At 41.8% G+C, this 25396-nt stretch overlaps 1 protein-coding gene across 2 annotated transcripts; it reads left to right on the forward strand.

Annotated features, from left to right (window-relative positions):
* The first annotated feature begins 290 nt into the window (after positions 1-290).
* Positions 291-21924, forward strand: cusr (Copper-only SOD repeat protein). 2 transcript variants are annotated; one of them, XM_080028786.1, is made up of 10 exons: positions 291-542; positions 2301-4383; positions 4922-5021; positions 6648-6728; positions 8776-8874; positions 9950-10082; positions 15909-16023; positions 19319-19443; positions 20814-20894; positions 21450-21924. In XM_080028786.1, the coding sequence occupies exons 1-10, from the start codon at positions 503-505 to the stop codon at positions 21539-21541; spliced, it is 2949 nt and encodes a 982-aa protein (XP_079884912.1). In that variant the 5' UTR covers positions 291-502; the 3' UTR covers positions 21542-21924. The 2 variants fall into 2 exon arrangements, with proteins under 2 accessions (XP_079884912.1, XP_079884913.1); XM_080028787.1 differs by having other exon boundaries at positions 8779-8874.
* Positions 21925-25396: the final 3472 nt, after the last annotated feature.

The following is a 25396-nucleotide window of genomic DNA, read 5'->3' on the forward strand; positions in this document are numbered from 1 at the left end:
CTTAATAATTCCGTTCCATCTTAACCTGACTTTACCCAACAGAAAACATGACCACTGTGAAACAACAGGTGACTATACTTTGCCGCGAGCTGAGTGTAATCAAAACAGGAACAGGCCACCTTTGCAGATACAGTCTGCCAAATATTCTCCACCCTCCCCTGCTTCCATACATGATGAGACTGTCACACTCTGGACCAATCACAGGGCTGACAAAGACAGACTGCAGCTGAAAAACAGAAGTGCAAGGGAGGCTGCACATATTTGAAAACCGGTGACACTTAGACACACACACACATACACACACACACACACACACACACACACACACACACACACAGGCTTCATCATTTTGCTGTCATTGAATGTCTCATATTCTAACTGAGCCGCTTTTTGTTACCTACACCTTCAGTGAGGAACTGCACAACAGGGAAGGTTGATTTTCTCCTTTAATTCTAAATACGCCTTTTCCCCTCTGATTTGTGTCCTGCACATATCAGCCGACATGGGCCTTCTTATAGCTGGCCTGCTGTTATCTTTACTGGGTGAGTACCATGCAACCTTTGACTTTGTCACATGGACTTTCATGAATAATTGATTGTCTCGAGCTGTCCGATGTTTTTGGGTTTTAAAATATGTGTCATGGAGGATAAAGAGTCTGTAGGTTTTCTTCAAACAGATGGTCATTTCAGCGACTTTTATTTTTTGTATTTTTACTGTGGTTGATGTTGTGTTTATTGGCTACTCATTTTCTCATTTGGAAAAAACCTGCAGATTCTGTCATTCAATGGCACATACCAGACAACTAATTAGATTGAAAGTGTTTATCCTTCTTTATCCTGTTCAACTTGTTTGTTGCTTATTGGAGAGCAACCATGCGTTGATTTGAGCTTGCAGCTCCAGTTGTATACATGTAAGCTTAGTAGGTCTGTCCGTGAATCCCACTATACCGCGGACAAGCTTGAAACGATCTAAAGTGGTACAATTATAAACATGTGATGTTGCCCTTAACTCTCTTAACGATGAGTGGGGACAATTAAGCATGTGACTCTGTGGGAAATTGACAATAACTAAATACATAGCTTGAACATTATTTCAAACATGTTGCATTTCTATATATGAGAATTCAGTCCCATTTAAATAATAAGCAAGCAATATGTTACACCTGTTATAAGCAGTCATTTTATTACCAGATGAGTCTATAACAGCATGGTGATAATTTTTTCCTAGGCAGCAAGATTTCCCAGTAAGTGTTTATTTTTTTTCTCACATAACAGACAGTGGTACAGAATCCATGTTTCTAAGTCTGTATCTATGATCATTTATGCTCTGAACCTAACCAGTTATAATGCAATGGCTCAAGGATTGAAATGAATGAAATAAAAAACTGAGAAAATAACAATGATTGTAGACCATAGTCACATTGTGAAAGTCACATTTCCATATTAACTCTCACTTCAAATGTCATACAGGCTAAAATAACATCCAAGAAATGAAAGTGGGCTGTATGTATAATATTTGCGGTATCTACAACATTCTACTGAGAATAGAAACTCAAAGGTGCACAGATTCATTTAAAGAGTAGTTCCACTATGTGTTGTCTATGTGTCACCTAACAAACAGCTTCATCTATCAAATGTTGTGCTTTTACAAGAAATGTATTTCTATTATAGGAACTACTACCGCACATTGTGTCTTGCGTAACAAAAATGTTTTAAGTCGGTAATTATAGGCAGCTTGAAACTTAGTTTTACGTGTAACTTAGTGTGATGATTATGTGTAAAGTCTGTGGTTTATGAGTCAATGTATCTTTGAATGGTGGTGACCTTGGCACAGAAATCTCACACAAATATAGCCTCATGTGTCATTCAAGCTTGCATGAATAAGTTACAGTATGTTCAATGTTAAAACACGTGTTAAAACCAGTTTAATTTTGAACCCCTTCTTACTAATTATTTTTTAGTTAGTGAGAAACTCCATTCAGACTTTAAACAGTTTAATGTTTCATATATTCTTTAACCCCTTAACGACATACATTTCAGCAGTTACTAAGTTGCATACTAATTTCAGGCCCTCTCACATGTTGCTGTCTTCTTTTACGCCATGAAAAACGTTTGACCAGAATGTTTAATTGTGGCTTTCTTGATCGATAACATGAAACTTTCCCAAACCTAAACCTGTTTAGTTGTCTTACATTGACCAGGGTGTAATGTAAGATCTTATATGAGTCTTCTGTTGGTTTAGATGGATTGTGCATTAACAAGGTATCCACCTTCACTTCCTCCTTGTCATCCTTTTTTCAGATTCCATTTCATGTGTTCAATTTATGGCCCCTCTGAACATGGGAGGGGTCACTGGACAGGTGCAATTTAACACCACCTCCAGGATGGCGACTGTCAACGTGTCTGGCACCGGATCCTGTGGCTCACTTCACTTTTCCCTCAGCCCGTTCCCCGTCAAGTTTGGCTTTTATGATCAGCCCTGTTCAGAGGCAAACATTGGCTCCAAGTTCTTCACCTTCACAGCCGATCCTGCCACAAGTCTCCCCGTCAATGTGTCCCGCCTCTTCCAACAAAACTCAAATCTGGACGACTTCTCATTGACCTTGACGACATGTAATGGCACTAAAGTATGCACGGTTGTTAGTCGAGGTCAAACACACTTGACCCGTCAGGCCAGGTTCACGGGCCCCATTGCTGGTGACATTTACATCCGCCTTAACACAGGACAGACCGACTTTAGATTGCTCACAGACTTAGTTACAATCGGTCAGGTCAATGCCTCAAAAACCAATATCACTCTCTTTGGATCTACGAACACCGTCGAAAGCTGCAGCATTCTTCTTGGAATCTTAGATCCCTCAGCTTTGACCAGCTTGGGTGTTGTAAAAGTAGGAACACCCTTACAGCCTGTGAAGTGTCGTCTAGACCTGAGCAGCTTCGACGTCAACACCGGCTTTCTTCTCATCCGCATGGGGTCAAGTTACAAGTGTGCTCAGATTTATAACATGCCAGAGAAAAGGGTGAGCGCCGTTGTGAATATGAGAGGGATCAAAGGACAATTCAGCTTCCGCCAGGCTTCCCCGTTTGATGTGACAGAGTTGAGGGTGAACCTGACTAACCTACGGAGCATGGTCGGCCCTTTCCATGTCCACGGTTTCCCGGTCCCCTCAGTCAGATCGCCTACATCAAGCCTGTGTTCAAATGATAATGTGGCCGGCCACTTGAATCCATTTTCAGTCAACACGAGCGACTCATCATACCCAAAAGGGCCTGGGTCCACACACGACAGGTATGAGAGCGGTGACCTCAGCACCAGGCACATGTCCCTTGCGGGGAAAAACAAGGTGGACATGGTGTTCATGGATTTCAACCTCCCGCTTTTTGGACAGAATAGTATAGTAGGCCGCTCAGTTGTGATTCACCTAACAAATGGTGCCAGGTATGTTTGTGCCAGCATAAGCTATCCTGGTGAAGTGATCGTGGCCAGGGCCAGATTTCAGAGCCATGTGGTCGGGGAGATCTGGTTCACCCAGCTGAAGGACAACCCTCTGTCTGACGTATCTATCTTCATGGATTTGTCATATGGAAACCCCATGTTGTCACCGACCCGAAACCACAACTGGCACGTTCACATGTACCCCATCAGCTCGGAGAGGGATGACGATGCAATGCGCTGCAGCACAACGGGAGGACACTGGAACCCCTTCAACATTGCCACAGGAGACAACAGCTATGCCCTCCACTGTGGCCCAACCAGGCCCTTATCCTGTGAGGCGGGAGACTTCTCCAGCAAACACATCACCATCGACCTCGGCACAAGAGTGGGCGGAGTGGAAGCCAAAAACTTCCTCACCGATGTCACTTCCTGGTTGCCTGGGTCAGGCATTATTGGTCGTTCTGTGGTCATCCATCAAGCAGACAGAGGAGGACCAAGGATTGCTTGTGCCAACGTCACAATGGTACGCGTCCCAAGAGCTAGCTTAGGCAGCTGGTTTGGACCTGGGATGTCCAGCGGCCAGGTGCAGTTCTCCCAGGCTCTCCCACGAGGCCCCACAACTATAAACGTGTCGTTGATGAACCTGAACTCCCTAGCTGGTGGATATCATGTTCACATGCTGCCCCTCAAACCTGGCAGCGCAGTGCCTTGCTCAAACGCAAACATCCTGGGCCACTTCAACCCCTTGGCCTGGAACGTATCAAACGACCCTCAACCTGGAGTTGGCACGGTTGACCAGTATGAGATTGGAGACATCAGTGGGAAGTTTGGGATGCTAAACGGCCTCACCCAGTCTCAAGACGTGTACATGGACCCTAACATGCCATTAACCGGACCCCACAGCATAGTGGGAAGGTCCATGGTGGTTCACTACTCCAATGGATCAAGGTGAGAATCTGTTTCCATTAATGTGTTTCTGCGAATTTCAGAGGAAGAAAAACCAACACAGCGTGTAAATGAAAAGGGAGAAGGAGATATGAGGAAATATTTCACGAGAGCCACAAGTTCCTGTATCTAAAGCAGAAACCCTGAGAACTGTAGCTATTATACTGTAGCCACTGTCCCCTTTCCTAGAACATGAATGCTTTCATATGTATTGCAGGAAAGAGAAGAGGCGTCATTTTATCTGCATTAAACGATACAGATGAAGCATAGTAGCCGTAAAGTAGTCACATGAGCACCACCTGTCTGAGCGTCTCTTTGGCACAAAAACAGACCTAACAAGTATTTTAATAGACATGATAGGTGTAGGATGTCAAAGATATTGTATTATGATAACACACAGTAAATGTACCCTTTCACTGAGAACAACTCAATATAATATTGTGAAGGAGAAAAGTGTCCAACAGGATTTAGATAATACTTTGCTCATCTTGTTTGTGTTGTTGTGTTTTTTTGTGCATGTGTGTATTTGTGTTTTATACAGAATGCGGTGTGCTGACATCTCAGCCCAACGAGATACAGACGGACAGTGGACTATCGCCAAGGTGGTTTTCAATGGTACAGTGAATGGGACAGTCAGACTGGTGAGTCAACCACACTAATGCCAGTTTATTGATATCGTTTAAATTACAGTATACTTTGTTTTGCATCAGGTCTGATGTGCATACTTCCACAACTCCACATCTTTTTTCAAACTTGTAGTCTTTTGTCCCTTTTCAAAGTGACATCTTTACACAACTTTTTCCACATGTCCAGTCGTACTTCCCGAGACCCTTCAATAGACTTATCAGCTGATCTGTATGAAAAAAGACTGTTCTGTTCTCAACACCACCTTTTTTATGATTGCATCGATCAGTGGGTGATACTAATCTTAATGAAGGCAGCTGTCTGATTTTCTGTTGCTCATGGTCATTTGCTAAACTTTGCCACATTTAAAAAAAGTCAAAACATGTTTTGAGTGAGGGAGAAAAATTATGTAATTTTGTTACACAAAGTCATGAGAGACTTTGTTTGTTGAATAAATCCTATGAGAGCCCCACCTCTGTCTGTGAACAGACTTCAGCCCACCTCTGTCTATGAACAGACTTCAGCCCACCTCTGTCTATGAACAGACTTCAGCCTTTCTTCCATGGGATGGTGAACAGGTGGTAAGCTTTCAAATGTCATGAATGCCAGTGTGTTTGCCCATGACCTGAAAGGAAACAGGATACATTGTCATATAAAATATCACCCTCCATAACAAGAATACAAGACTCAGCCTTTGTCTGCAACTTGATGCCCAGCCCATCACCAACACCGAAGTTACAAGATTTCACACGACAGCAACAAATTGAATCAGACAGAGCACATACACATTCTCTCTCTTGCTAACTGATTCAGAGCCAAACTGCCAAAAAAACATGACAGTATTTCTGCTAGAGAGACAGTGAATTCATTATGTCATGTGGTGGGTTGGAAGGTTGGAACAAGCAGCTATGGGAAGCGGGGGCGAGATTGTTAGCTTAGCTTAACATCCGTCTGCTGCAGCTAGGGGGAACCTACAGACAGACCCGCTGAACCAAGGGAACAGCTGTCTCTGTCAGCAGCCCTCCAGAGACCCCATACCGCGCTCTGCACTACAACTATGGACAGGAGCTTGGGATATCTCCAAAGAGGCTATCGAGGAGAAAATGAAAGTCTGGGCAACAAATGTGTTCCCCCAACTTAAATCTGCTAGTTTTTCTCGGAGAGTTAGATTAAGAACAAGTAAACTTTTACAATTAGTTAGTTAGTTAAAGGCCTGCTTCACCAGTGGGAATATGAAGGTGTATTGAACTCTGAGATCACATGTAGTATAAATGTGCAAACATTTTAGAAATCGGTTCATCCTAGCCTGAGAAAAGGCAGAAAGAGTGTTTTATGGTCTCACTGTCTAACCCTACATTTTTCACAGTTGTGACATCACAACCGATTTCTAAAATCTTTGCACATTTAAACTAGGATCTCAGAGTTCAATACACCTTCATATTCCCACTGGTGAAGTAGGTCTTTAATCATTAAGTAGAGTTGTCCAAAATGTCTACAAATCCCAACTGATGTTTGTAATTAAGCAAATAAAGCACCCAGTTCCTCTTGAACTATTAACCATTAGAGTAGGACAGTGGATTTAATATTTCTTTCTGCTGTAATAGTGTATAAATACTGGATTATATTTCCTTCCGTCTCCTCAGCGCCAGCAGATGTTTCCAGATGGGAGTGGAAGTGATACCACACTGGAGGTGGCCCTTCAATCATCATCAACCAATCAAGATGTAAGCACAGAGTCACATATTTTACCAGGACTCAACACTCACGTTTAAACGTGGTTGCCAGGCCAGCAACTAAGACATCAGTTTATGGTTATCTTTTTGTTTACTTAAGTTCTTGTGATCATTACACTTGAAAAATATGTTAGTTAGATAGACAGACAGACAGACAGACAGACAGACAGACAGACAGACAGACAGACAGACAGACAGACAGACAGACAGAATGAATGAATTCCACAGAATGAATTTTGATCAAGTACGTTTTGAACCTGAGCTGTAAGAAAGTTCTATTACACTATTGTCAAAATGTTTGTGAGAATTACCAACAGGTGTGGTCACCTGAGGGCTGTACTACGAAGCCCGATTAACAGGCTAGCGAACTATCTGAATGAACCCTATCAGAATGTAACTCTAACCCTAACCCTAAGCCTTCTATAAAATCACAAGTTGCAACATAAACAACATCGCAAGAGTTATTAATTCTGTGGTAGGCTATTGTCTTTCAAGGTGCAGTAGATCACACCCAAATACCATCACAGGAGTGTCATGGGAAAATGAGCCTGATGTATTTAATTGTGTTACAATGTCACGTTAGGCACTGAGAGAATGAGTGTATCAAATGCATGTATTAATTATAGGCTAATTATGATTTTATTCTTTTTTTGTAAGCGGCACGCAATTGGTATATTTTTGAGTCAAATGACGTTATCTAGTTAGTTATCTAGCATCATCTCAGATCCACCAGTGTGATAAAACATGATAAAAACCATCAAAACAGACATTGGGAAGGATTTTTACCTGCTCCGCCATTGTAGGCACATAAACATTCACCCATCTGCCGCTCTGGCGTGCACCGGCAGTGAGACCATGAGTTAGACGGGTGTCTGTTTGTAGCGTTCACTCTTTCGATTGGATATAAATTTCAGGATCCTCCAATAAGTTTATTTGCCGATTACATGCAGAGCAGCTGACAGTAATCAACAATCAACAATTTCATTAAAAGCATATCCGTTCAGCTCCAACAATTTAAGGGCAACCAGCCCCCTGTAATCTGTGAAAATTAGGTTGTGCATTGGGGACATGAAGGGTCAATTTTATTTAACATAATTTTCAACACATTGCATGTAGTATTCACTCCTATCCGTCTTGCCCCACCTTTCCAAAGACCACACATGGAACCTGTAGAGATAAAGGAGCCACACAGAAGCAGGAATCAGTAATTGATCGTTTGTAACATAATGTATACATTTATATCAATTCCCAAATGCCAACCACCCGACACACTTATCAGTCACATTTTTCAATCTTGTTACAGCTTTGAAAAGCTGTACCATAATTGAATCCCATTTTACTGTACAAATGTCCATGTTTCAGCTGAAGTCTTGCAGTTATACTCTCCAAGTGTAAATCTAGTCCTAGTATTTGTTTATTTGTTTTTGTATATTAAGCCAATATGTTAATCATTTTGGACCATCCCAAAATGTGTGGTGTCCCAGCCACAGTCCCTCCTCCAGCACATGTTGGAAGTGCTGCTACATTTTGAGATAATGAGAGAAATATCTGAAATACCTCATCTTGATCTTCCATTCAAACTCCTTCCACACCAGACTATTGATTCATTTATGTCCATCTCTACAGTCAGTCTGTTCCCATTTTTCATCCAATATAATTGTATTCATTTCTAATTCCCAATTTTTCTTTACTATCTAAACTATTCTCTATTGGCTCCTCTTGAAGTATTTTGTATGTGTGATAAAAACTTATTTGAATCAGGCTTTTGATCATCAATATATATTTGTTTGGCTTTAATTTCTCCCAATCTTTACATTACATTTTATTTATATAAGTATTTGATATTGGCATATTGATGTTGTGTGTGTGTGTGTGTGTGTGTGTGTGTGTGTGTGTGTGTGTGTGTGTGTGTGTGTGTGTGTGTGTGTGTGTGTGTGTGTGTGTGTGTGTGTGTGTGTGTGTGTAAATTGAGAAGACGTAAATATAGACAATATAATTAAAACATAAAGAAAGAATAAACATTACTTATTTTTCCTAGCAGGCCGCCATGTACATCACCAACAACCGTATGGGCGTTGAAACCAGGCAGTGCAACCAACTGGGAGACACATTCAATCCCTTCAACATGACATCAATGGTGAGACCAGAATAACATCTCAGCCTGTCCATTAAAACCAATGGCAAAATGTGAGAAAATAGCACCAACTAGTAAAAAACTAAAGCGCACAGAACCAAAAGAATAATAAAAGTACTGTTTCTTCATCTATTTGAAGGAGGGTCAAAATGTTTGGTTTTAATGGAAGTCAATGGGCCAAAAATTGCCCTTTGAATTCTTGTAAGGTGGCGGTTGATTATACAGTGCATTATAGGATTAATATATAAGATGATGTTAAAATTCATAAATTGGTCAGAAAACATTTGCCTTTGCCAAACATGATTCCATATGCATGAACACAGCCTCAACAGTTGCAAAAATGAAAAACCAAAATGCCCGAAAATGGGCTTAGGATGCGCTGAAAGTTATGTAATTAATAAATCCTAAAACGCAGCCTGATGTGTGGGTAAACTCCTGGATAGTTGTCCAATACAGAAATTCACAGAATATTTTTTAAATCTCTAAACAAATTTTTTTCAGAGTTCCCTTTAATTGATTTATCTTTTAAATGCCTTGCTCTCTTTGCAAAGCGTAGCACTTTTTCTTTCTTTTAGTGTAATTTATGTTTCTTGTTCCTATTCTATTTTTCAAATGTAATGCACTTTGAACTGTTTTGTTATAAGTGTTACCAGTACTCATAATAATACAAGACAATCAGTGTTATTGTAAAAATATTTTTGTCAAAAGAGCAAAAAATCGGAATCGTGATTTAGAAATAGAAGGTCTTGGTCGGAAGCGAGACATTTTCTTCCGAGAACATTTCCGTTGCTTATTTCTGTTAAAAATCAATGTGTGAAGATGTTAAAAGAACAATAGTATTCGTCCCACTTTGCATTCAGTTGAACATTTTTGAATATGCATACACACTGATACAAAGCTCTCAAGCAGGGCAGAGAAGGAAGTATATTACGTCTTAGTTTGTTTTTCTAACAATAAAAGATTATCATTAAATACCATTCAACATTCATCACAGACTGCATCTATATAGTGCCAAAATTGTGGTTTTGTGGCAAAGGTGTAAGTGCTTGCTTACTTATTTCTCTTACCATTTTTACAGAGTCCAAGCTGTTCCCTAGAAAACCCTCTGAGCTGTGTGGTTGGAGAGTTCTCCGTCAGACAAGGCAACGTGAGCCTGACTGAGCGACAGTCCTTCACTGACAGCCTCATCCAGCTCTCTGGAGACAGCACAGGTACCACACTGACATAGCTTTCTTCGGTAACACTTTGCAATAAGGGTACATTAATTAACCTTTAGTTAATGCTTACTTAATGCTTAATAAACATTAACGAAGCATTAATTCACTGTTAATAACTGCTAAGTAAGTAATTAATAAGCATAAACTAAGCATGAACTAACCGTTATGCAGTTAATGCTTAACTAAACATTAGTTAAAGCAGCTCCGAGTAACATTTAAATATCTTTAAAACAGCCTCATGTTTCCTCTAATAGTCATAAATTACCTTCAACAGCAAAGGAGATCATCAGTGCAAAGAAATACGTTTTTATATTGTTTTTATTACTGCGTTTGGTCTGGTCGCACACCCAGTCCGATTTTCGGTTGGCGCATGCATGCTCTATGGTCACATATTCTTATTGGTCGCAGATTTCAGTTTGGCGCAGCAACACGATCTGAGAAGCCTATCCCTCCAGGTGAGGGAAGGGGAGAGGGAGCCTTGTTTGAGACAGTTATTTGTCGTCATAATGACTGATAACGGGGCTGAATCGTCAAAGAAAAAAAAGAAAATGCAATGAAGACACGGACTCTTTCAGCTCCGTGAGAGGTGACACTGCATCAACTCATTGCAATCAGGTGTGTGTAGCACTTACTGGCATTAGTTGATGCGGTGTCACTGGCCACTCTCACGGAGCCGAAAAGAGTCCGTGCCCTCACACTTTCAACACACGGACATGCACTATATTGCCCCCTAACCATTTGACACTCGCACGCCCGGCACGAGCTAGAAAACATTTTGTCCAAAGGGGCCGCCAACGGACAAAGTTACTCGTAGTGGCTTTAACAAGCATAGTTAATTCCTAACCAAGCATTAACTAACCGTTAATAACTAAGCATTAACAGTTGTACATGCTTAATAAGCATTAACCAGGCCCGCCGCTCCCTATACGCAGAGCACGCAGAGTGCGTAGGGCACCAAGTTCCTGGGGGGGCACCCCAAAAAAAAATGTATATATATATTATTATTATAATTTTTTATTTTATTTTTTTTATTAAAAAGGAAAAAAGAGATGGTCCGGGGCCCCCCCAAAATTAAGTTTAAAAAAAAATATATAAGTAAGTTATGAACAGGCCCATCGTTGTTTTTTCTTAATTGTGTAACCTATCCAGGGGTGGATTACTGCACAGGCACACCGGGCACAGGCCCAGGGGCCCAAGGGCTCAGGGGGGCCCTTAGCTAGAGATACTGATAGTAACTTTTCATGTTGCATAGTCAAAGAGCTCAGTCACTGATGTCAATAACAGGGTCCAAAAAGGAATAGCCTAAATATAAGTATACTCAATAAATGTAAAAATGTAACAAGATAGAAATCATCATGGGCCCCTCAACTAGTAGGGGAGAAATACAAAGGCAAGTTAAAAACAACAGCATTAGTGGCTCTGTCTAAGGGGGTTGAAGGCCCCCTCACACATACACAAATACGCTTTATATGTGTGAATTCTAAATTGCTCATATCCACTCTTTATCTGTTGAAATGGGCCCCTCCATCATAGAACATGGGTCTGCAGACCAATCTACTGTTTTTACAATTGCAGAGTAAAGAGTGCTACCTGTTTAAGAAAAATCTGAAAAATAATGTTCCTTCTGCATCTCAGGATTTGATATCTCTCTAGTCTCTAAAATTTCCTCACAAAGTGCGCTAGATTGATGCATTTTACTTTAAAAAGATAAAAAAAAATCTTGTGGGAAACACTGACTTCCCTAATATGTTTTTGCCATTAATTGTATGTATCTGTGTAGAAAATTCAGTGTACCTCACTGGATAGGGACAAGTGGGGGGCCCTTTAAGAGTGTGTGCCCAGGGGCCCATTATCTCATAATCCGTCTATGATCCTATCACTCAATTCCTTTGCAAAGGCAGTTAGTAGGATACTAGGCAACTTTTTTCACAAGTTAAGCTGTTCTTTCTGTTAGTAAATGCTGTTCGCAAAAACTCATCACTACAGCAAATGTGCCAAAAAGCAGTCGCAGAGATCTTGCAAGGGCAAAAAAAATTCCGCTCTTCGAGCTTCTTGGTGTTTTTATTTTTTTTGGGGGGAGGGGGGCACAACTGACAATTTTAGCTTAGGGCACCCAAAAGCTTAGCAGCGGCCCTGGCGTTAACTAACCATTATTGGCCGCGTTTCCCAGAATCCCAAAGAGCCTCTTTGGGCAGAGTTCTTCTTTGGAGCGCACTTAAGAACGCTGTGAAAGAAGAATGCGTTTCCCAGATTCCTTCTTAGCGAAAGTAGTACTTTCACTAAGATGGAACTGTACGACGGAGCTGACCCACTCTTTCAACCTTCTTAGCGACCAAATCGTCAGTGATCATGCCGCGTAGGGAAATTTATTTCCTCCACTTTTCGAAATAATAAAACAATGCTCAATGCGGACCTGGCGCAATAAACATAAACTAATAGAGAATTTTTTTTTTTAATGAATTACAGGTTTACGTTTTCCACACACAAGAGTTTATAGTACTACACATAAAAAAACATCAACAACCCTGTGGCATTTCACAGATATCAAGGAAACAGATTGAATTGAATTCAGCTGAACCTCATTGAGAGCGGATCCACCTGCTACTCTATATAAAGGCGTTGCCAAAGTCCGCGCGTGTGAGAAACCATGGCTGCAATACAGCAAATTCTCGCTGCCAACCAGCCGCGTCGCCGTGCGCGAAGCCAGACGGTTTACATTAACGCCTACGTGCGTCAGAACTTCTCCCCACTGGACGTGCTGTCAGACCGGGCCGTCCAGGCAAAGTACCGGCTGCCCCGTGCGGAGATCCAACGACTAATAACTCTGGTGTCTCCACACATCCAGAGAGCAACCCGCTGCAATTTTGCCCTCAGCCCGGAGGTGCAGCTCCTGGCTGCTCTGCGTTTTTACGCAGTGGGGAGCTTCCTGGAGGTGGTGGGGGACGGCACCGGCCTCAGCAAGGCATCGGTGTCACGGAGTGTGGCAGCTGTGACACCAATTCTCCTGCGCCATGCCCGGACCCATATCAAGATGGCCACCACACGGGACGAGGTCCGCATGGTCCACCAAGGGTTCCACGCAGTGGCTGGGATCCCCCGGGTGATCGGTCTGGTAGATGGCACCCTTATTCCAATCCACAATCCCTCCCTGGTGGATCCGTGCTGGATTGGTCGCAAGCACTACGCGGCCATAAACACGCAGGTGGTGGTGGATCACAATGGCCTCATCACTGACATCGTCGCCAGGTGGCCAGGCAGCACTCACGACAGTTTCATGTGGGCCAACTCAGCTGTGGGGCAGAAGGCTGGCAGAGGAGTGTTTGGCCGGGGCATCATCCTAGGGGACAGTGGCTACCCTCTCCGGAGTTACCTCGTCACGCCGGTAACCAACCCAGCAACACCACAGGAGGAGAGATTCAATGAGGCCCACACAAGCACCAGGACGAAGATCGAACGGGTGTTTGGCATTTGGAAGTCCCGCTTCAGGTGCATTCATCGTTCGTCGGGGGGGCTGCGCTTGTCACCAATCAAGTGTTGCCAAGTGATTGTTGTCACCGCCATGCTGCACAACATTGCAGTGCGCGTTGGCGCAGATGAGCCGCCTCCTGTTGAAGAGCAACATTCAGAGGACGAAGCCCCGAACCCCGCCCCCCGCAATGTGCGAGCAGTACTGCATCAGGCCGGAGCCCAGACCAGACAGGAACTTATCCACCTCTTCTGAGGTCCAACAACCCCAGCCCCTACCCCTTCACCACAAGTCGCCAAGCACTGATCACTAATAAACCCACAACCATAAACCCACAACCATAAACCCACAACCATAAACCCACAACCACTGTCAGGCCTGAAGGCTGAAATAAATAAACAGAACCAGCAGATGTAGGCTACATGTAACGTCCTGCACACTGATTAATTGCTTCAGTGTCCGGGTGCTTTACCTGAAAGTATGGCACTGGATTGTTAAGGAAATATTGTTGCATACAGTATGTGGGAGTATAGTGCCCACATTTCTGAGGTGACCATGTAACAAGTGGGAAATTAGCGCAAAACATGCTGTGCTGAAAGGGCGCACAATACGCACATGTCATGAACCTACGCTTAGATAAATTACAAATTGCCTGGGACTTTTTGTTGCTATTTGACACCCTCATTTCAATGCAAAATGATCCACACAATACATGGTTGAAAAGGAAACCAAAGTAGTTTATTGAAACCATATGATGGGGGGGGGGGGCTCCGCGCTGCATTTACTGCTGGGCCTCTGCATCACCTGCAATGAAGGGAGATTGATTAGTGAAATTGAACGGGATACATTGGGTAATGCAGATAAAACATTGAAATACCCATACCTGAATCCTGGGGAAAGATGATTGGCACCGAGATGGAGGGACGGTTGAACTGGGCCTCTGCAAGCGCCAGCTGTCTCCGGTGCAGCTCCAACCTCTCCTGCTTCATCCGGACCACCTCTTCCTGCAGGGCAGTTTGTCTTTGGAGGTGGCCCTCCATCCCCCGCAGCACCTCCAGCTTCTCCCTCTCCAGGCGCACCAGCGTCTCACTGCAGGTGCAGGTTGTTATCGCGGGCCGCCATCGTGAGCCTCCACGCATACGGACACCGGGCCCTGCTGGTTGGCGCGCAGGGACAGGCCATGGTTGTTGGGGGTCGTCCTCTCCTGGTGGCGTGCACGTCCCTGCTCTGCTCCCGGATGGCTCCTCTTCATCCTCACTTAATGAGAGCCCCTCGTCCCCCAGCACATCGATGCCCCCACTAATGCCTTCAGAGGCCGTCTTCCCGATAATTGAGAGGACTTTCTCCTCGTCGGGAGTGAGGGTCGTCCCACCCGGTGCTCCACCACCCGTGCCCATGGCTTCGCTCCTCACCTTGGCACTCTTCCTCTTAGTCTGGCTCTGGAACTCCTGCCACTTCTTTCGGATAGCGCCCCAGTCACGCAGACCACATGGGCTGGAGGGGGACATCTTTTGGGCTATGGCCTTCCAAACATGGTTCTTGACGGTGATATTTTTTTTGCCCTTTGTTCCCCCGAATAAGATATCCTGGTGCTGCCAGACCTCGTCCACCAAGACGCCCATCTCCTCTGCGGTAAACGCCGGTGCCCGCTTGCTTCTTTTGACGCCGGTTCTTTCCATTCTCACATATGTGTGCCTATATCCACGGGGGTATATATGCGCTAATGGGCCTGATTACTACTTGGATACACCTGTTGGCACACACACACACACACACACACACACTCGCACCCACACAAACGCTACATACTTAAACTAATTGAACCTGTGCGGGGGACCACGGGGCGCTGTGTGTGACTTATGCGCTGATAAAGAGGTGGGTGATCGATTTGCCTGGCATCGATTTATTCAGTTTCAGCACGACCGCGGTGGACAGCTCCCACCAAAGTACTTCTTTCGATGCTTCTTTCGCTTCATCTTACGGCTCTCCAAAGAAGGGACTTAAGAAGCCATCTGGGAAACACCCGTATCTTAACGCTCCTTCTTTGGCGAACCCTTCTTTCTTTGGCGAACCCTTCTTTCGACCCTTCTTTGGCCCCAAAGAACGATCGCATCTGGGAAACGCGGCCATTAGCATTACCTTAACATTGAATAACAGTTGATTATCGTACCCTTATTGTAAAGTGTTACCGTTTCTTCCCTAGTGAAATGAGTGAAAATGTGTTCTTATTTAGCAGTGGTAACATTTACTGCTACTCATACAGCCAAAGAAATATGGATGTAATATGTATCAATGGATGGTAATAATGTGAAAGAAGAGATGTTCAGTAGCTTGTGTTTTTTCTGTGTTCGCAGTGATCCACAGAACTCTGGTGCTGATGGCTGGCAACAGCGTCATAGCGTGTGCCGACATCCTCCCACAATCCCCTTCAGCAGAGCAGACCTTCCCCTCCGTGACTAACTTCAGCAGGTGAGTCTAATAAAAATGTTTGCTGCACGATTAATACAATTTCATCAAAATTCTCTTAGAAAAGAATATTGCCATGAGAATCAGCTTTGAGATGATTGGCTATAGTTCATTTACCAGCTGGAGTAGGTATATACAGTATCTCACAAAAGTGAGTACACCCCTAACATTTCTTCAAATATTTCATTATATCTTTCCATGCGACAACACTGAATAAATGACACTTTGATACAATGTCAAGTAGTCAGTGTACAGCTTGTATAACAGTGTAAATTTACTGTCCCCGCAAAATAACTCGACACACAGCCATTAATGTCTAAACTGCTGGCAACAAAAGTGAGTACACCCATAAGAAAAAATGTCCAAATTGGGCCCAAAGTGTCAATATTTTGTTTTACCATCATTATTTTCTAGCACTGCCTTAACCCTCTTGGGCATGTAGTTCACTAGAGCTTCACAGGTTGCAACTGGAACCCTCTTCTACCCATTCATGACGACATCAAGGAGCTGGTGGATATTAGAGTCCTTGCGCTCCTCCATCTCCCGTTTTAGGATGCCCCAAAGATGCTCAATAGGGTTTAAGACTGGAGACATGCTTGGCCAGTCCATAACCTTTACCCTCAGCTTCTTTAGCAAACCAGTGGTCGTTCGGAGGGGTGTTTGGGGTCGTTATCATGTTGCAGTACTGCCCTACGGCCCAGTTTATGAAGGGAGGGGATCATGCTCTGCTTCAGTATGTCACAGTACATGTTAGAATTCAATGAACTGTAGATCCCCAGTGCTGGCAGCACTCATGCAGCCCCAGACCATGACACTCCAACCACCATGCTTGACTCTAGGCAAGACACACTTGTCTTTGTACTCCTCACCTGGTTGCCGCTCCACACTCTTAACACCATCTGAACCAAATGAATGTATTTTGGTCTCATCAGACCACAGGACATGGTTGCAGTAATCCATATCCGTAGTCTGTTTGTCTTCAGCAAACTTTTTGTGGGGTTTCTTGTGCATCATCTTTAGAATAGGCTTCCTTCTGGGATGCCAGCCATGCAGACCAGTATGATGCAGAGTGCGGCATATGGTCTGAGCACTGACAGGTTGACCCCCCACCCCTTCAAGCCCTTCAGCAATGCTGGCAGCACTCATACGTCTATTTTCCAAAGCCAACCTCTGTGTACGACGCTGACCATGTGCACTCAACCTTTGTAAACTGGGCCGCAGGGTGGTATTGCAACATGATAACGACCCCAAACACACCTCCAAGACGACCAGTGGCTTGCTAAAAAAGCTGAGGGTAAAGGTTATGGCCTGGCCAAGCATGTCTCCAGACCTAAACCCTATTGAGCATCTTTGGGGCATCCTCAAACGGAAGGTGGAGGAGCGCAAGGTCTTTAATATCCACCAGCTCTGTGATGCTGTCATAAATGGGTGGAAGAGGGTTCCAGTTGCAACCTGTGAAGCTCTAGTGAACTACATGCCCAAGAGGGTTAAGGCAGTGCTGGAAAATAATGGTGGCCACACAAAATATTTACACTTTGGGCCCAATTTGTAAATTCTTTCCAAGGGGTGTACTCACTTTTGTTGGCAGCAGTTTAGACATTAATGGCTGTGTGTCGAGTTATTTTGATGGGACAGTAAATTTACACTGTTATACAAGCTGTACACTGACTACTTTACATTATACCAAAGTGTCATTTATTCAGTGTTGTCCCATGGAAAGATATAAAGAAAAATGTGAAGAAATGTGAGGGGTGTACTCACTTTTGTGAGATACTGTATATACAATATAAAAACATACATTCAATCTTCTAATGTAATAGTTTTATTTGATTTATCTTGCAGTTTTTATATTTCAAATAGGCATATCTTCTTTATTTCCTCTCTGTGTTTAAATGTGCTGTGTGAACAACGACAGCATATAGCTCCATGTCTCGTGGTGTTAAGTCAAGGCGTTAGTGTGCAGGGACAGTGTTGCATCCTAAGAAAATATATCAGTGTCATTGTTATCAGGATATTTACACAAGAACAAGTTCTCGCTCCGACCACTGTCAATCACCAAACTAAGTTCTGCCAGAACTGTCATGAAAACAACCTTGAAACCACAACTGTAAAACACATACCTGTAATAGCTTGCTGTTCATTTTAAAACTCTCACGCACTCCAATAATGTGTCCAAGACTCAATGACTCAATTTCTCTCTTTGCACTTCCTGCATAACACTTGTTCCCTGAGCCAAAGTAATCAGTGTGATAATCTGCCAAACTCATGCAATGAGGCTTCATAGATAATAAGAAAATGTCCTTAACGAAGAAGCATCAGTCCAATTCGCTGTCAGATGGCCTGTTTTGATATTTTAAGTGTACTAGATCTTTCTCATTCTAGCACATTAACTTCACCATAAATAGTTGATGTTGACTGCAGGAGAAGCATCTGAGTGTTGGATAAAAAACTGTTTATTTATTTCACGAGCAGGCACTGTTCTGCTTCAAGGAGTTCTGATCAAATGCATGGGTCTGAAATAACCTTTATGTCTGTGTGAGCCAGTTCTAGCTAATTTGGCTAATTGTGGATTAAAATTCATTAAATGAATGGCTCACCGAGTGGAGTGCATGCCCTGAAAGGCCAAGTCGCAGCGGCTCGGGTTTGACTCTTGCCCGGACCCCTAGCTTTATGTGTTTGCCCTTGCTTCCCTGTTTCCTCTGTCTTCACTGTATTGGAGAATAAAGTCGAAAAATGCTGAAAAAATCTTCTTAAAATTGAAAAACAGGTGTAAATGGAAGTTACATTAAGCATTAACTATATCAAATGAACTCACCACACCATTTCCTAATTCATCAATATAATCATTACGGCCCATGCATTAGCAATGCTTTTTTTTTTACCCGTATTGTACATTGTTAACTAGAAGTCACTGAAGTGCATTGAACACCATCCCTGTGTTCCAAATCACATACTTTTTCTTTTTACTACACTACATACTAAAGTACAGAACAGTTTCAGGGCCACAGGAGAAAAAAAAATCAGATAAGGAAGTTTTTTTTTTCAGTATGTCAAGAAATGTCAAGAATATAGACGAATAATCCAAACTGCTATCGGAGTCAGTGGGGCATTTATGTATTTTCAGCATACTAAAATTGACCTGCATGTATTGGGACGTCTAATCTTTTTCTGGAATACTATATAGTAGGGAAGTATGGGGATTGGAACGCATGGCATATATATATATATTTTTTTGTTTGTTGGTAAATTATATAAATGATGTGACTACAAGGCTGATGTTTCATTCCTGTTTGCACAGATATGACTTCCGTAAGAGGGTTTCCAATGTCCTGCAGTTTGACATAGCGAGAGTCACCATCCTGTCTCCATCTCCCCGCTCTGCCGCTGGTGGAAGGTGCCAGCAAGTCGACTTCATGATATCTGGTAAGGAAGAAACCCCCTCTAAAGAAGGATTTCCCCCTGTCAACACAGCAAAGTGTCTAATATGCATTTGTATTACATTACGGCACAATAACAACACTTGGAATGTGAGAAAAGATGATGTTATAAGTAAGTTAGTATGCGAGTGACTCGTTCATTCATTCCTCTTGGTCTTTTTTCAACAGTAAGGCAAGGCAAGTTTATTCATATAGAACAATTCAGACACAAGGCCATTCAAAATGCTTTACAGGGGCAAGATTAAAATACACAATACACATTAGAAAAGCGAATGAATAGAAATAAAACATTTAAATACAATAAAATTGCAGGTTAAAATGGAAACAGAAAAGTCTTCAGACTTGATTTAAAAGAGCTGAGAGTTGCAGCAGACCTCAAGTTTTCTGGGAGTTTGTTCCAGAGATTTGGTGCATACATCTTCAATAGTAATTGAACTGTGTTGCATTCAACAGTCACGACTCGTCCCATCTCTTTAGGGAAGTCCTGTGTTTGGAGGTGATTTTAGGGAGCAGTGTTGCACTTCTTAACACTTAATGTAACTGTAAAACATCTCTCTCTCTCTCTCTCTCTCTCTCTCTCTCTCTCTCTCTCTCTCTCTCTCTTAAATATCAACTAGGAGATGGGGGAGTCCCAAATGAAAAACACATTGAACACAAACAAATATTTTTTCCAAAAACAAATAGAAAAAAAATTGAAAAACAGTGGGAAACACGAGGGAGAAAAAGTGAATGGACTAAAGTCATGGACCGGTCTGTCACAGTTCACACTCTCATGGCCTACTGGGTCAAGCTGTGTTAATCTGGACAATGAACAATTATGGGCATTGAAAAATCTTTTGGAAACCCTGAAAAATTGCTCAGTAACCTGATGCTGTAGTTGAGTGTCTGTGTGTATCATATTCGGTCCCTCTCTCTATCCCAGGAGGGCAAACAGAGAGCTGTCTGTACAAAAAGTTTCACACAGTATAGCACAGGACAGGCATTTATGCCCTCAGAAGTCTCCCACAAGGGGGAGAGTTTACTGTTCCAAGAAGGTCTCCTACAGCAGAAAGAACCAGGCTTTCAACAGCTGCATGTGGAACAGAAAACTTAAATAAAAGACTAACTAAGCACTGTGTCTATTTAATTATTTACTTATTGACATTTTTGTGAAACGAATGTTCCTATGAAGCAATTGCACCTATAAATCATACCTGAAACATTTAAAATCCACTGCAGCATTCCTGGCATACAACCATTTGACTTTATATGATCAAGTTCCCAACTGCTCAAATGATTAAGCATGACAAAATCAGTATGTACAGCTTGAACAGACTTTGTGTAATTAAGCATTGCCACATGTGTTGTGTCTTAAAGGGAATGTCAGCGCAGAACTTCTGCAGTCTGTCAAAACCAGCGAGGATATGGGCATGTTCAGAGAGTCTGAATCATGTACAAGTAAGTACGCTGCATACTTTAATCATAGCCTCAAGTAGATATTTAGGTTGCATGGGTGAAGAGTGAAATTGTATGTGACACACCCCGAGCCACAGCCTCTTTTCTTAGATTCAGAATCAGAATCAAAATCAGAAAAACTTTATTTACCCAAGAAGGGCCATTTAGTTCACAGTTCCACAGTCTCACAGTAACAAAAATCATTTAATAAATACTATAAATAGCAGTATGAGGTAGACATAAACATATATCAACAGCAGTCCAACAAACACATTCAACTCACATTCATTTCAACCTGTCAGTATCAACAGGGATCACGCCTTGTGCATGAGGTACATGAGTGGGAGTACCTCACTGTTCTTGCCCTGATTGAATGATAGCGCCGCCCTGAGGGCAATAGTGTGAATTCCTCACTGAGGACATGGTCAAGCTGACTGATAATGCATTTAGCTTTCTGGACTGCATCTTAGAACAGATCTTTACAATGTTATGTAAACTATTCTGGTCCTTCACTGATTCCTTGCCTGAATAACCTGTGGTCACCTTTCTGATTTGAAGGGAGTGCAGGTCTGCTGCTGGCACCAGGAAGTGTACTCTTCTGCTTGATGTTTGCTGCTGCCTGCCTGCTGCCATCTATACTTCATTCATAACTCAGACAAGTCAGCCACAGCATGCATCACCTGTGGGGACACGCCGATCCTCATATTGTAACAATTATAAATATGTTTATGAAATGTAAGCCGGCACCAGGCGATCCTTTGTCAACCAATAATAATTATATATCAAGTTCTTGCCTTTTTTTTTACATTTTACCTTTTGTAATGATCATTTGTAGGCAACAAGCCATTCATGAATTGTACACAAAGTTTAGCCTTTTTAGAAACTTTATTTTTCCGAGGCAGATATTGCTCATATCTTTTCTTTATTCATTCAGACTATTAAACGAGTGGATAACATTAATGCTGTATATGTTCAGATGTCCAGACTTGTTTTTTTGTATTCATGCACTATCCATGTCCAATGTGGTGTAAATATCTGGAAAATTGTGAATAAAATACAATAATGTTCGTATGCCTCTGGTCAATATATACTGTAGGCTATATATATTTACTTGCTTTAAATCCCTAAAAATATCTCAGCACATGAATAAATAGTGTGCAGTGCTTAAGCTGGACAGTAAACCTGTGATGCATTTTAATAAAATAAAAGTCACATACAGATATATCATGTAGGCTACAATGGTCCACTTCCTAAAAAGGCACCAGCAAAAGAAATGTGTGAGACCTTATGGCTTAACATAAGTACTTCACCATATTGCTTTATATATCAGAAGACAAGGTTTGTGAAAACCCTTCGGGCATGTGTTCATCCTCCTCCACAACACTTGCTGGTTCTCTTTAGTTTTCCGGTAGACAGCACCAACTGATTTTTACTGACATTTATTAAATAGTATTAACAATTACAATTGAACATTGTTGATTTAGGCCTAAAACTGGTCTAATGGCTCGGTTTTCTACTTATTCTTGTATTTAAGAAATAATAATTAGAACTAATCAACCATTTTGGAGAGAACTGAAAGAATATGAAAAAAAGACAGAAAATAATTAGACTATAAGGGTGACATCAGTTACAGTTTATTGGGCCACTTTTTGGTAGATCGCCTGGGAAACTAGAATAATACAATGTATGACATTGAAATGTGTATCTGGTTAATAAGGACTGCTTTGAATATTTTTGAATCGAATTGATGTAATAAAATATTATTTTTCAGGCCCAAGAGCTTTTCAAACATCATGGGTTCAGGTAAAATGAAACTAATATCTAAACTCTAAACTAATATAACACTATATAGCATTACATTTAAACAACATTAAAATAATTTAGGGAAAATAACAATTCATGAAGAATATCGTCAACTCATTTTGGAAAATTGTGTGTGTGTGTGTGTGTGTGTGTGTGTGTGTGTGTGTGTGTGTGTGTGTGTGTGTGTGTGTGTGTGTGTGTGTGGGTGTGTGACAGCTAGTGAAAACTAACTTAAAATGCACCCTGGACCAGCTTACCCACTAAATTAGAGTGGGAAATGTGAAAGAGGCATATACACACATGTATACACTAATATAATAATATATGAATATCAATACTTTTTTATAAGAACCATCAAAATACAAGGCAAGGCAAGGCAAGTTTATTTTTAGAGCACATTTCGGACACAAGGCCATTCAAGGTGCTTTACATAAGCAATAACAAAATACATCAAGTAAGAACAAAATACATCAAGCATAGAGCACACATTCCAAAAAAAAAGAATTTAAGCAAGAACAAAATACATCAAGTATAGAGCACACATTCCAAAAAAAAAAAAATAATAATAATTAATTCAAAATGAGAAATTAAAATGTCAGGTTAAAACGGAAACAGAACAGTCTTCAGACCTGATTTAAAAGAGCCAAGTGTTGAAGCGGACCTCAAGTCCCCTGGAAGTTTATTCCAGAGCTTGGGTGCATTAAAACTAAAGGCTGCCTCTCCCTGTCTGGTCCTTACTCTGGGGACTTTCAATAGCCCAGTCCCAGACGACCTGAGAGCTCTGACTGGTTCATAAGGGACCAGTAGGTCAGATATGTATTTTGGCCCTAAACCATTTAGGGCTTTGTAGACCAACATCAATATTTTAAAATCAATTCTTTGGTTAACAGGAAGCCAATGTAAAGACCTCAGAACTGGGGTGATGTGATCCACTTTTTTGGTCCTAGTGAGGACTCGAGCAGCAGCGTTCTGAATTAGCTGAAGCTGTCTGATTGATTTTTTAGGAAGGCCAGCAAGGACACTGTTACAGTAGTCAAGTCTACTAAAATAAATGCATGGACAAGTTTTTCTAAGTCCTGCTGAGACATTAGCCCTTTAATTCTCGATATATTTTTTTAGGTGGTAGTAGGCTGACTTAGTAATTGATTTAATGTGTTTTTTGAAATTTAAGTCGGAATCTATCACTACTCCAAGATTTCTAGCTTGGTGTGTGCTTTCTAACATAACAGATTTAAGCTGTGCGCTGACTTTTGATTGTTCATCCCTGGCACCAAAGACAATTACTTCAGTTTTGTCGCTGTTTAATTGAAGAAAGTTTTGGCACATCCAGTCATTGATTTGTTCAATGCATTTACTTAGTGCTTGAATCGGACTATAGTCTCCTGGTGATATGGTTATGTAAATTTGTGTGTCGTCTGCATAATTATGGTAGCATAATTTGTTTTTGTTCATAATCTGAGCTAGCGGTAGCATGTATATGTTAAACAGAAGAGGCCCAAGAATGGAACCTTGGGGGACCCCGCATGTAATATTTGTTCGCTCGGATGTGAAATTGCCTATTGATACATAGTAGTCTCTTTCCTTTAAGTATGATTCAAACCAGTTTAGCACAGTTCCAGAGAGTCCAACCCAGTTTGCTAGTCGATCTAGTAATATGCTGTGGTCAACTGTGTCGAACGCAGCACTGAGATCCAATAAAACTAATACAGAGCTTTTGCCATTGTCTGTGTTTAAGTGGATGTCATTGAGGACCTTAACCAGAGCAGTCTCAGTGCTGTGGTGTTGTCGAAAACCTGACTGAAAGACATCAAAGCAGTTATTCATTGCTAAGTAGTTATTTAGCTGATGATGAACAGCTTTTTCAATGATCTTGCTTAAAAATGGTAGGTTGGATATCGGCCTATAATTGTTCATGAGTGATGTATCTAGATTGTTCTTTTTTAGGAGTGGCTTGATGACTGCTGTTTTCAGGGCCTGTGGGAATACACCAGTGCGAAGGGACATATTGACAATTTCTAGGACATCTGAGGCCATACAGCTAAAAACAGTTTTAAAGAAGCCTGTGGGCAGAATGTCAAGGCAACAGGAGGAGGAGTTCAGGTGTTGTATAATGTCATCCAGGTTTTTCTTGTTTATCAGAAAAAACTCTGTCATGGCATCTGAATTCGTTTTAAATGGGTACAGAGATAAAACATATCTTGAACCTGGTATTGATGCAGTGACAGCTTGTCTTATTTTATGAATTTTCTCAGTAAAGAAGGAGGCAAATTCATTGCAAGCCCTCGTGGAAAGATGCTCAGATGCTACTGACACAGGAGGGTTTGTTAGCCTGTCAACAGCAGCAAACAGGGCATGTGCATTGTTGCTGTTTTTGGTGATGATGTCAGAGAAGAAAGACTGTCTTGCATTTCTTAGTTCTACGTTAAACGTGCGTAGTTTCTCTTTGAAGATGTTATAGTGAACATTTAGATTTGTTTTTCGCCACCTGCGTTCTGCTTTACGGCACTCTCTTTTTTCAATTCTGACCTGAGGGGTATTTCTCCAGGGGGACATTTTTTTTTACCAGAGATGATTTACAGGCTAAAACTCCAGTCAAAAGGTGGCCCATTTTGGCTAAATGGCTACCTTTACACATTAAGTTAAATTGGCCACCAACAAAAAATGCCTTTTCATAAAAAATAAGTTTATTTGACAAAATATCA

Source organism: Ammodytes marinus (assembly GCF_949987685.1).
Source record: "Ammodytes marinus genome assembly, chromosome: 6".
NCBI classification, from domain to species: domain Eukaryota; kingdom Metazoa; phylum Chordata; class Actinopteri; order Uranoscopiformes; family Ammodytidae; genus Ammodytes; species Ammodytes marinus.